Raw genomic sequence first — 13,485 nt, 5'->3', positions numbered from 1 at the left:
TCGACATGCCAAGGGTCTGGCCTGAGAATCTCGATCGTGTTTGGAAGCCTAAGATCTCAGGGCTCCGGAGACGGGTGGATTGAGGGTCAGCGTCACGTCAGGGAGGCCTGAAAATCTTTTGCTGTGGGCACGAAGACCCAAGGTCTTTGTGATCTTCGGACACAGAGCTCGAAAAAAACTGATGAAACGGACTTTTAAAATCGTAAACCAGCGAGTTGTTATGTTTCATGCTCACTATGAAACTGGGGGACACCTCCCTCTCGCTTGCCGGGGAGAGAGAGAACCTGTGGATTGTCGAATTTGGATGAAATGCGAAGCTTTTGGGGTAACTGCAAGGTCTGTGTCTTTGCTATCACTTAGCACAGGCTTGGGCTCAGTGATTGTACCGATACACGTTTATTTTTGCTGCTGGGGGGATTTTGGGGTTCTCATGTTTAACTGTCGTTCATTCTTTCAAGCACTTATCTGTTTTCGTGGATGTTTTGAGAAGAAAAAGCATTTCAGGATGTATATTGTACAGTCGGCCCTCCTTATCCACGAGGGATTGGTTCCGAGACCCCTTGCGGATACCAAAATTCGCAGATGCTCAAGTCCCTTATTCAACCTGTCTCAATGCGGTGGATCTTAGGACCCAGCGGAACCCCAGACCTTATTTAACCTGTCCCAGTGCGGTGGACATTAGGACCCATCGGCAGAGATCTGAATCCACAGTGTTTCTGTTTATGAAAATAATCACGATCACGATTGAAAATAAAGTGGAAATAATACAGCGATCGGAAAGAGGTGAAACACCATCGGTCATTGGAAAAGCATTAGGCTACAGTCGGTCAACGATCGGAACAATTTTAATGGATAAAGTGAGAAAGGCTGTGCCCCGATGAAAGCTACAATTATTACTAAGCAACGCAGTGGTTTAATTATTGGGTTTTGGGGGTTTGGGTTTTTGATCCTCACATCAACCCAGCACGGTGGAGAGCGCACTCGGTAGCGGTCTGTCACTGGATCGAACTCAGGAAGAAGTTCCTGAGCCTGGCGCTGGAACAATGTTCTTAAGTGTTTTATATGCATAGAAAGGTAAAATATATACTATATACTAAGACAAACGTTTGACTAACTGTTGCTAAATAATACTGGATGTACCTGTTCCGATTTACTGAGTAAGAGAACTTCTGATTTTTTTTCGATCCCGATCCACGATAACCCAAGCACATCCTCCCGTATACTTTAAATCATCTCTAGATTACTTATAATACCTAATACAATGTAAATGCTATGTAAAATAGTTGTTATACTGCATTGTTTAGGGAATAATGACAAGAAAAAAAAATCTGTACATGCTCAAACAACAAGTGCTGGAAGAGCACTTCTGGGTTTTTGTGATTCGCGGTTGGTTGAATTTGCGCATGTGGAATTCGTGGATAAGGAGGGCCGACTGAATACATTTCTCTGACGTTAAACTTGACCTTTGATTCTCTGCACCAGGCGTCTGTGCTGAAGTTGTTCATTTACAGTCAATCCAAAAGAAAGTACCAGTGTAGACCGGATGCATTTTTCGTTTGGTAACGATTAGGAATCAAAACACAGTTTCATAGTACTGTAGTGGCATTGCGGGTTCTAATTTGTTCTGTCATTCTTTTCTTACATAATTTTTTTTTAACTCATTTAAGTGGTAGTTTGTCTTTCTTATACCTTTTAAGTATTTCCATAGAACTTTGGCTAATTGGGGTGGCCACTTAATTGGGCCAAAATGTACTGATCTTGATGTGTCCCAATTAACTGGAACCATCCTATATGCTAACTTCTGTTTGAGAAGTTTGTAACGCAGCTGCAAGAAGCTAACTTTCATGGCCTATATGTCCTGTGTGTATGTCTATCACAATAAACTATCTTGAGAACTGTAAATCTGTGATCTCTTATTCTCTGATGAGGATCCCATCAGAAGGCAACCATCAAAGAGCAGCAAATTAGAAGAGATTCTGCAGATGTTGGAAATCTTGAGCAACCCATGCAAAATGCTGAAGAAACTCTGCAAGTCCGGCAGCATCTATGGAGGGAAATAAACAGTCGACACTTCGGGAAGAGATGCTACCTGACCTGCTGAGTTCCTCCAGTTGTCTAAGAACAGCTTCAAAGTACTTCTTCAGATCTACATCAGAATATTACTGCTTGTTCGTCATGTGCTATGTCGTATGGCATGGGTGAACACTGTCTTTCCATAAACATGTTCGTTCTTGTTAAGTTTTTCTACAGAAGTGGTTTGCCATCGCCGCCTTCTAGGCAGTGTCTTTATAAGACGGGTGATCCCCCAGCCATTATCAATACTCTTCAGAGATTGCCTGGTGTCAGTGGTCACATAACCAGGACTTGGTGATATGCACATATGACCATTCACCACCTGCTCCCATGGCTTCACGTGACCCTGATCAGCGAGGTGGGGGCTAAGCAGGTGCTACACCTTGCCCAAGGGTGACCTGCAGGCTAGCAGAGGGAAGGAGTGCATTACACCTCCTTTGATAAAGCCTTATCTCCACCCTGCCACCCAAAATATTGCTGCAACTCTCAAATCTCCATAACATTCTGCTCAGAGACATCTACCCTATTATCAAATGAGAATTTGCAATGATAATAATAAGTATGCACCTTACCTTTTAGATCCAAGCAGTCCAGCCTCTGTGATAAGTGTTTAAATTCCTACAAACAGGAAACACGAAAATTACATTTCTGCAAAAACAAACCAATACACATTTATGTAGCACCTGCTGGAGTTGTTTGGGGGGGGGGAAGAAGATAAGCTAGGAGTTGGACAAAAGCTTGGTCAGAGGGAGGCTGCTAGAGTGCAGTAAAGGCACATTGGCAGGGATGTTTAGGGAGAGAAATGTTCTCCTAGACCACTCATTTCAAACTATTCTGCAGGGGCGGCATGGCAGCAAAGCAGTCAGCACAATGCTTTACATTACCTGCAACCCGGGTTCAATTCCCGCTGCTGCCTGTAATGAATTAGTACAGTCCCCTACGTGACCCTGTATGTTTCCTCTGGATGCTCTGGTTTCCTCCCACAGACCAAAGATGTACCGGTTGGTAGGTTAATTGGACATTGTAAATTGTCCTGAGATTGGGCTAGGATTAAATTGGGGGTTGCTGGTTGGCATAGCTCAAAGAGCTAGGAGGGCCCATTGTGCTGTATCTCAATAAATAAATACATATTTTTGAACAAGTCATTCACCTCTCCAAGTCACATAAACAATGATGATGGTAGACTTTTGCACAAAACAAATAAATGCATTGAAAGATTATTTTCTCCTTTGCTAACATCATGATATTTACATTTTTGATTTAATCAAGGTCTGCAGCTGTCGACACAGTGCTAAATTGACTAACTCAGTGGCTGAGGCCGTGGCCATCAGCTTCTCACCTTGCTTTATCTGCCTCGGCAGATTGTAGTTTTGGACTCACTCCTTCGAACTTGACGGTTTGATGTTTAATGTTTTGTATGTTACTTATTTGGTTTTTTTGCTATGTGCGTAATTTGTTCTTTTCTCCCGCATGTCTGATAGTCTTGTGTGGGGTTTTCTTTAAATGGGTTCTACAATGTCTATTTTGTGGCTGCCTGCAAGACTAATCTCAAAGTTGTATATTGTATTATTTTGATAATAAATGTACTTTGAACATTGAATTTTTTTTTATTTAGAGAGAGTACAACGCAAAACAGCTCCTTCCAGCCCAATGAGCCGTACTGCCCAGCAACTCACCTATTTAACCCTAAGCCTAATCAATGACCAATTTACCTACTAACTGGTACATCTTTGGACTGTGGAAGGAAATTGGAGCACCCGGAGGAAACACGTGCATTCATGGTGGAAGACGTACAAGTTCCTTACAGGGTGGTGTTGGAATTGAACACTGAACTCCAACACCCCAAGCTGTAATAGCATTGCACTAACACTATGTGGCACCACTCCTGAAGAGTTCACACAGTAAATTATGTACTTGTTAAATATAGTCACTGTTGACAAGAAAAAGTGATCATCAGTTCCTTGCAAAGGTCCTGCAAATAACTATGAATTTTTCGGTTTTAGTGATGTCTGAATAATAACATGGTGCCTCTAAGACTCTGGGGAAAAAAGTCTTCAGTTTAATACCTTGCTCAAACGATGATGACCATAATAGCATACTGTCAAAGCATCCTAGATGATCAGTTTGTGTCTCAAGAGTGAGACTCTGTACTGCAATCTGCTGACTTAGGTTGAGTAACACACTATTTAGCTGGCTCTTAAAGTTTAAATGATGAAATTGAACTAGAACTAAACTAGAATCCAAACACTGCTGAAATTTGTCCGAAAACTAATAACATTTTCAAAACATTGTGTCATAATGTGAATGTAAAGCTGTAGCTCCTCCTGCTGAGAAGGAAAATACCATCAACGATGCTTGGATGAATTTTTAAGTTTGCAGATGACATGAAGGTTGATGGGGCTGTGGATAGTGTTGCAGGTTACAATGGGACATTACAGGAGAGAGAGCTGACCTGAGGAGAGGCAGATAGAGTTCAATACAGAAAGGACTGAAGTGATTAGCAGTGTATCACAGGGGTCTGCTGCTGGACCCCTGCTCATTGTGATTTTTTTTTGTTAATAAATGACTTTTTTGTTAATAAATGATTTATTTGTTAATAAATGAAGGGTGGGTTAGTAAGTTTGCAAATGATGTGAAGATTGGTAGAGTTGTGGATAGTGTAGAAGGTGTTGTAGGTTACAACAGGAAATTGTAACCTCGGCCTCAGAAAAGGTACGTCCATTTAGACCAAAGATGAGGAGGAATTTCTTTAGCCAGAGGGTGGTGAATCTGTGGAATTCATTGTGAAGGACAACTGTGGAGACCACATTATTCAGTATATTTAAAGCAGAAGTTGATAAGTTCTTGATTTGTCAGTGCATCAAAGGTTACAAACACAGGAGAATGGTGTTGAGAGGGACAATAAAACAGCCAGGATGGTTGGCGAAGAAGACTTGATGGGCTGAATGGCTTAATTCTGCTGCTATGTCTTATAGACATTGACGGAATGCAAAGCTGGGCTGAGATGTAGTAGGTGGAGTTTAACCCAGAGAAGTGTGAAGTGATTCACTTTTGGAAGATTGAAAGAATACAGGGTTAATGGCAGGATTCTTAGAAGTATGGAGCAACAGAGGAAAGTTGCCGCACAAGTTGATAGAGTGGTTAAGAAGGCACATCATGGGTTGTCCTTCATTAGTCAGGAGATTGAGTTCAAGAGCTGCAAGGTAATGTTGCAGCTCTGTAAAACCCTGGTTAGACCAGACTTGGAATAGTGTGTTGAATTCTGGTCATCTCATTACAGGAAGGATGAAGCTTTAGAGAGGGAGCAGAGAAGATTTGCCAGGATGCTACCTGGATTAGAGAGGTTCGGTTGAGCAAGGGAGGATGAGAGGCGACTTGACAGAGGTATACAAGGTGATAAGAGACATAAATTGAGGGAACAACCAGAGCCATTTTCCAAGGGTGGAAATTTGTTAATTTCAGAGGGTTTAATGTTAAGGTGTTTCGAGGAAAGTATAGGGTGATGTTAGAGGCAAGTTCTTTACACAGAGTGGTGAGTGCGTGGAATGCGCTGCCAGGGATGGTGGTAGAAGTAGAAACATTAGGGACATTTAAGAAACTCTTATACACATGGATGACAGAAAAATGGAGGGCTATGTGGGAGGGAAGGGCTGGGTTGATCATAGAGTAGGTTAAAGTGGGACGAAAGGCTTGTATTGTGCTATAGTACTATGTTGCATGTAATGCTTCCTGGAAAGCATCCCTTTGTGATTTTATTAGTCATTGATTCAGTATTCACTATGGAAAAGGACTATGGCGACTGTAGGGGTGACTTACAGCAGACTGAAAAACTTGAGCATATAGACATTAAGAGGATGTGCTGGAGCTTTTGGAAAGCATCAAGTTGGATAAGTCACCGGGACCGGATGAGATGTACCCCAGGCTACTGTGGGAGGTGAGAGAGGAGATTGCTGAGCCTCTGGCGATGATCTTTGCATCATCAATGGGGACGGGGAGGTTCCCGAGGATTGGGAGGTTGCAGATATGTTCCCTTATTCAAGAAGGGGAGTAGAGATAGTCCAGGAAATTATAGGCCAATGATTCTTACTTCAGTGGTTGGTAGGTTGATGGAGAAGATCCTGAGAGGCAGGATTTATGAACATTTGGAGAGGCATAATATGATTAGGAAGTCAGCATGGCTTTGTCAAAGGCAGGTTGTGCCTTACAAGCCTGATTGAATTTTTTGAGGATGTGACTAAAACATTGATGAAGGTAGAGCAGTAGATGTAGTGTTTATGAATTTCAGCAAGGCACTTGATAAGGTACCTCACACAAGGCTTATTGAGAAAGTAATAAGGCATTAGATCCAAGGGGAAATAGCTTTTTGGATCCAGAATTGGCTTGCCCACAGAAGGCAAACAGGTGGTTGTAGATGGGTCATATTCTGCATGGAAGTTGGTGACCAGTAGTGTGCCTCAGGGATCCATTCTGGGACCCCTTCTCTTTATGATTTTTATAAATGACCTGGATGAGGAAGTGGAGGGATGGGTTAGTAAATTTGCTGATGACACAAAGATACAAAGATTGGGGGTGTTGTGGATAGTGTGGAGGTCTGTCAGAAGTTACAGCGGGACATCGATAGGATGCAAAACTAGGCTGAGAATTGGCAGATGGAGTTCAACACAAATAAGTGAGAGGTGGTTCATTTTGGAAGGGCAAATATGATGGCAGAATAATAAGACTCTTGACAGTGTTGAGTGAACTCGTCTTTTCACCTTGGAGCGACGGAGGATGAGAGGTGACCTGATAGAGGTGTATAAGAGAGGCATTGATCATGTGGATATAGTCAGAGGCTTTTTCCCCAGGGCTGAAATGGCTAACATGAGAGGGCACAGTTTTAAGGTGCTTGATAGTAGGTACAGAGGATGGTGAGTGCATGGAATGGGCTACCTGCAACAGTGGTGGAGGTGGATACGATAGGGTCTTTTAAGAGACTCCTGGATAGGTACATGAAGCTTAGAAAAATAAAGGGCTATGGGTAACTCTAGGTAATTTCTAAAGTACGTACATGTTTGGCACAGCATCATGGGCCGACAGACCTACGATGGGTGATTGATCAGTTCATGGCCTAAGGTAGGAGTCAATTTTAGAAAACCTAGCACATTTATTTTTCAACATAGTCCCCTCCTACATGTACACACTTAATCCAGTGGTCGTGGAGCATACGGACCTTGGACCTCCAGAAAGTGTCCATAGCAGGGGTGATAGATAATTTTGTGGCTTAAGGTAGGAGACGAGTTATAGAGCTCTCGTTACATGCACATGAAGGTCAACTCTTTTGAGTGATTATGCAGAAAGTTTGAAGTTTATAACTCATCAGGGGTGATTGATAAGTTCGTGGCCTAAGAACTCATCGGGGTGATTGATAAGTTCGTGGCCTAAGGTAGGAGGAGACGAGTTATTAACTTCAAACTTTCTGCATAATCACTCAGAGTTTAACTGCATGTGCATGTAAGGAGAGCTGTAAAACTCATCTACTTCTACCTTAGGCCACAAACTTATCAATCACCCCTCGTATATTGTGCTGTAAGTTTTCTACGTTTCTATGTAAATGTAATTCCTACTCAACATCAACAACAGATTCTAGCTAAATTGTATGATTATATCAATTACAGCATCAGAGACAACCCAGAAACAAATTCACCACATTAATTCCTAGAATGTGAGGATTATTCTGTCAGAACAGGCTAAACAGGCTAGGTCTGATTTTTTTGGAAGAATCTGAGATGACCTTACTGATCCTGAGGTGACATACCAGGGTAGATGTTGCAATATCTACACTAGAGGGAGAGTCCCGAACAAAGAGATATGAATTGTTCAAATTTCTTTCTGTAGCGGGTGATGATTATCTGAAATTCTTTACCCTATGGGGCTGTGGTGGCTGAATCACAAGTGTTTAAAGGTGGAGGAAGTTTCTGTAAGATCAGGGAATTGAAGCTGGGGTTGGGTGGGGAACTGACAAGAGAAGACCAGCTGAGCTTGGGGTAGACAGCCATAGCAGGGCAGGCTTGGGGGGGAGGGGGGGCTGAGTGGCCTGCTCCTTCTCCCTTTCTACCTGTCATTCACCACCCAATCCATCTGGTGTCAGCAACAACTTTTAGACATAGGTTCAAGCCACCTTCTGGAGATAGGGCAACAAAATAGCATTCTGGTTAGCATAATGTTTTAGAGTATAGGCGACCTGAGTTCAATTCCAGCTGCTGCCTGTAAAGAGTTTGTACGTTCTCCCTGTGATTGCGTGTGCTTGCTCTAGGTGCTCCTGTATCCTCCCACAGCCCAAAGCCATAACGGATAGTAGGTTAATTGGTCACTATAAATTGTCCCGCAATTAGTCCAGTGTTAAATCGGGGGGTTGCTGAACAGTGCAGCCCGAAGGGTCAACTCTGTGCTGAATCCTGATAAATAAATATTGAGCTCCTATTACAGCGGACACACCAGTGCCAACATAGAGAGATTGCTTCATTCCGATAATGCCCCCACTCACCAACCTCCATTCCCATTTCCCCCCCTCACCTTTTCTCCTTACCTGCCCATTACCTCCCGCTGGTGCTTCCCCCTCTTCCATGGTCTTCTGTCTTCTCCTATCAGATTCCCTCCCCTCCAGCCTTTTATCTTTTTCACCAATTGACTTCCCAGCTCTTTACTTCACCCCTTCCCCAGGTTTCACCCATCACTTGCCATAGAAACATAGAAAACCTACAGCACAATACAGGCCTTTCGGCCCACAAAGTTGTGCCTTACATGTCCTTACCTTAGAACTACCCAGGCTTACCCATAGCCCTCTATTTTTCTAAGCTCCATGTATCCATCCAGAAGTCTCTTAAAAGACCATATCGTTTCCACCTCAACCACCACCGGCGGCTGCCCATTCCACGCACTCACCACTCTGCGTAATAAACTTACTCCTGACATCTCCTCTGTACCGATTATCAAGCACCTTAAAACTGTGCCCTCTCATGTTAGCCATTTCAGCCCCGGGAAAAAGCCTCTGACTATCCACATGATCTATGCCTCTCATCATCTTATACACCTCTATCAGGTCACCTCTCATCCACCGTCCCTCCAGGGAGAAAAGGCCAAGTTTACTCAACCTCTTCTCATAGGGCATGTTCCCCAATCCAGGCAACATTCTTGTAAATTTCCTCTACACCCTTTCTATGGTTTTCACATCCTTCCTGTAGTGAGGCGACCAGAATTGAGCACAGTGCTCCAAGTGGGTCTGACCAGGGTCCTACATAGCTGCAACATGACCTCTCGGTTCTTAAACCCAATCCCGTGGTACAGGAAGACCAATGCACCGTATGCCTTCTTAACCAGAGTCAACCTGCACAGCAGCTTTGAGTGTTCCATGGACTTGGACCCCAAGATCCCTCGGATCCTCCACACTGCCAAGAGTCTTATTATTCTGCCATCATATTTGACCTACCAAAATGAACCACCTCACGCATAATAACTCCTAACATTTTGTAACTCTTCCTCTTCTCCCCTCATCTTCTTGCTCTGACTTCTCATCTTTTTTTTTTTAAAAAAAAAGTCCTGAAGGGTCTCAGCCTGAAATGTTGATTGTTTACTCTTTTCCACAGATGCTGCCTGGTCTGCTGAGTTCCTCCAACATTTTGTGTGTGTTACTTGCTTCATTCCTTCTTTGGGGTGCCTTAGCCTGGGAGTGGTGCAAAGGAATTCTCTCCAATGCACTGGTTACATTTTATCCTTTAATCTCTAAAGCAGTTTGCCACACTGCTGCTCGTGGGACATCACTGTGCAAAGTGACTGCTGCGTTTCCTCTGGTGACTCTTTGTGCTTCACTGACTGTAGGTACTTTGCCATGTCCTGGGGTTGTGAAAGTCTACAGAAATACCTTCTCATTTATATAAAAAAAAATGACGACAGTCTAGGGTCCCTGTATTCCTTCCAGTTGGAGCAGCGATTTCCTTAGTTCAAGTCAGTATATTCAGAGCTCACTGTGCAGCTTCCTTTATAACGGGAGAACCGAGTCCACATTGGATGATCTTATTGTACACCTCAGTTCAAGCACAGAACTGAGCTCCCAGAGGTCAGCCCTACCATACCTTCACACCCCTGCACTGTTGATGTATAGTATGGCAGCACAGCAGTTGGCATGCTTTACAGTGCCAGTGATCTTTGATCAGGGTTCAACTTCCACCCCAGTCAGTAAAGAGTTTGTACCTTTTCCCCATTTCTTCCAGGTGCTCCGGTTTCCTCCCACACTTCAAAGAAGTATGGGTTTGGGTTAGTATGTTGTGGACATGCTGTGTTGGCACTTGTGGGCTGCCCCCAGCACATCTCGAACTGTGTTTGTTGTTGACACAAACAATGCTGTATAATACTATGACTTTAACCCCTTCCACCAAACCTGACTTAGGTTCTACCACCCAGGGGCAATTTACAGCACCCAATTAACCTGCCAGCCCACTCATCTCTGGATGAGGGAGGAAAAGGTACAGTAGTGATTAGCACAAAGCTTTACAGTACCCGAGATCAGAGTTTAATTTCCGCCGCTGCCTTAAAAGAGTTTATATGTTCTCCTTGTGAGAATGGTTTCCTCTCACAGTCCAAAGGCGTACGGGTTCGGGACAGGGAGTAGTGGGCATGCGATGTTGGTGCTGGACTTGCGAACTACCCAGAGCACATCCTCAGACTGTGACTGCATCTGTAGCTGCGCCACTGACTGCGTCTCTGAACTTTGATCAAACCCTGTTGGAGTATGAGGCCATAGGTGTTCCAAAGGCAAGCAGCTAGAAGCTTGGGATATCACTTGAGGACTGGAGAGATGTTACATTAAAGTACAGGTTTACATTAAAGATGTTACATTAAAGTACCTGTACATCCAGTACAGGTTTAATCCCTCCCCCACAGTGGGGAAGATTCAATGATAAACCCCTACAGAGAATTTAAACACCAGCCCAGGTAGACTGGGACTCCTCTCTCTGCAACACTAAAGCTACATCCACACTACACCGGATAATTTTGAAAACGCCGGTTTCGCATAAAAACGATAGGCATCCACACTATGCGTTTTTGAAAATATCTCTATCCACACTGAAACGGAGATTTTGGTGAATCTCCTCCTCCTGTGCATGCGCAGGACACATCTACCGAAAACAAGCGACATGTTTGGTGTCCAATCTCGCTGTAAAAGTGCGTGTCTGAGTAGTTACAGACTAAAAAAACTTAAAACGACGGACAGCTGTTGGCTCTCGCGCAGGAGAACTTAAAACTAAAAAAAACAAATACTGGAGCGTATGGCAGCAACCGACAGAGTTCACGGATAGATTGACCCGGCTGACGACAAACAATGAAAAACTGACTAGCTCTGTTACATTAACAAAGCACCTTGTTAAATGTATAAAACATGTCTGCATCAGTGTTATCTTGTATTTCCATACAATGTTACATTAGGCTGTTACACATCTATTGTCAGAGAAGTACTTGCATAAATATGTAAACCTCCTTCATACAAGCAAGGACAGAAAACAGGGCAAGGTGAGTACTGTATACTTACTTATTCAGTAAGTTATGGGTCAAAGTATTTGGTGAGTACATTTCTAACTCTTCTGGCTTCAGTCTCTTTGCCATCTGTTCTGAAATTGTTAGGTTGCGTTCAAGAAAACAATGAAATAGCACACTGCCGTCTGACAGTGTTTTCAAAAGTCTCCGGTTATCCCGTCCACACTGATCTGCCCGAGCAGAGTTTTCAAAAATACCCACCCTGGAAAGAGTTTCTGAAAAGCTCCAGTTTCGGGGGACGAAAACGCCATTTTAGTGTGGACGGAGGGTAAAAATGAAGAGAAAAAGCTTTGGTTACGGATTTATCCGGCATAGTGTGGATGTAGTCTAAGGCTGTGAGACTGCCCCCCACCCCCCCGGCTGCTGTGCTTTGAGTCTGTGAACTTTGCGGTGATTTGCCCTGCTAAAATGATGAACTGAATACAAAGGCTTTGGGCCTACTCCAGGTTGCTCTGGGCATTTGGATCCAAAGACTCAATTTGGTTTGGAATGTTTATGCTATTGTTTGCATGATGTGTTTTTTTTAATCTTCCTCTGAACTTTGGGAGTTGGTCTTTTTTAAAAATTGGATTATTTCAGATTTCTTGCTTTGTGGCTGCTTGTAAGCAAACTAATCTGAAGGTTGTATAATTTATACATTATTTGATAAATGTATTTTGAATCTTTGAACAAAGAAGCGTTTAACTGATGGAAACTCTGGGTCTAAACACCCATGTCAGAGCACAGGAATTTGACTGACTGGCATCATTAGTATCCTCACATGAGCAGAAAAATGTCACACAATACTGTCATGCTCCCTACAACACATCAGCTCACAAATTCACCAGGAAAATGGTGGGGAAGAGGCACAGGATCCACAGGATAAGCAACCTAACAAAATATGCTCTCAGCAACAAAAAGTTTGACATGTTGCAGCTCTCAGATTTGTTACCATTCAGGAGAGCCATTGCAGGAAAGTCAGAGGTAAGCTCTATACACAAAGAGTGGTTTGTACATGGAACACACTGCCAGGAGTGGTGGTAGAGGGAAAATACCATAAGACATGGGAGCCGAATTAGTCCACTCAGCCCATCGAGTATTCTCTGCCAGGGATATATACATTAGGGATATTGAAGAGTCTCGCAAATTTCTACAGATGTACTATGGAGAGCATTCTAACTGGCTGTATCGCCATCTGGTATGGTGGGGCTAAATAGCTGCAGATGTTGTAAGCTCCATCACAGGCACTGGTCTCCCCAGCATCTCTTCAAGGAACCAGGCCTCAAAAAGGTGGTGTTCATAATTAAGAACCCCAATCACCCAGGTCATGCCCTCTTCTCATTGCTAATATCAGGGAGGAGGTACAAGAGCCTGAAGGCACACACTCAATGATTCAGGAACAGCTGAATCCAGATTTCAGATTGGACATTGAACCAGACACTACCTCACTACTGTTTTTAATTTCTAATTTTGCACTACCTATTAACTATTTTATACATCTATACATGTGTGTGTGTATATATATATATATATATATATAAAAAATAATGCTCACATATACATATTTCTTTCTGCCTGCCTACCTCTCCCTCTGCCTTCCCGACTCTCCCTCTCTCCCGCTGCCTCACCCTCTCTGTCTCTTCCCCGCCTCGCTCCCCGCCCCTCTCTCTCTGCCCGTCCCTTGCTCCCTGCCTCTCTCTCTCTGCCCGTCCCTCGCTCCCTGCCTCTCTCTCTCTGCCTGTCCCTCGCTCTCTCTCTCTCTCTGCCCGTCCCTCGCTCTCTCTCTCTCTCTGCCCGTCCCTCGCTCCCTGCCTCTCTCTCTCTCTCTGCCCGTCCCTCGCTCCCTGCCTCTCTCTCTCTCTCTCT

The 13,485-nt window shown here is 43.7% G+C and overlaps 1 protein-coding gene across 1 annotated transcript in view; it reads right to left on the bottom strand.

Annotated features, from left to right (window-relative positions):
• Nucleotides 1-13,485, bottom strand: part of ppp1r37 (protein phosphatase 1, regulatory subunit 37) — a 134,072-nt gene that overhangs the window by 64,322 nt on the left and 56,265 nt on the right. Inside the window, exon 3 of the mRNA XM_073063888.1 lies at nt 2,646-2,691. Within this exon, the coding sequence (XP_072919989.1) occupies nt 2,646-2,691 (46 nt within the window). The remainder of the gene's footprint in view (nt 1-2,645; nt 2,692-13,485) is intronic.

The sequence above is a fragment of the Hemitrygon akajei genome, chromosome 12, assembly GCF_048418815.1.
Source record: "Hemitrygon akajei chromosome 12, sHemAka1.3, whole genome shotgun sequence".
Lineage (NCBI taxonomy): Eukaryota > Metazoa > Chordata > Chondrichthyes > Myliobatiformes > Dasyatidae > Hemitrygon > Hemitrygon akajei.
Note: the sequence above shows the minus strand (reverse complement) of the source record. Positions and strands in the feature narration are given on the sequence as shown.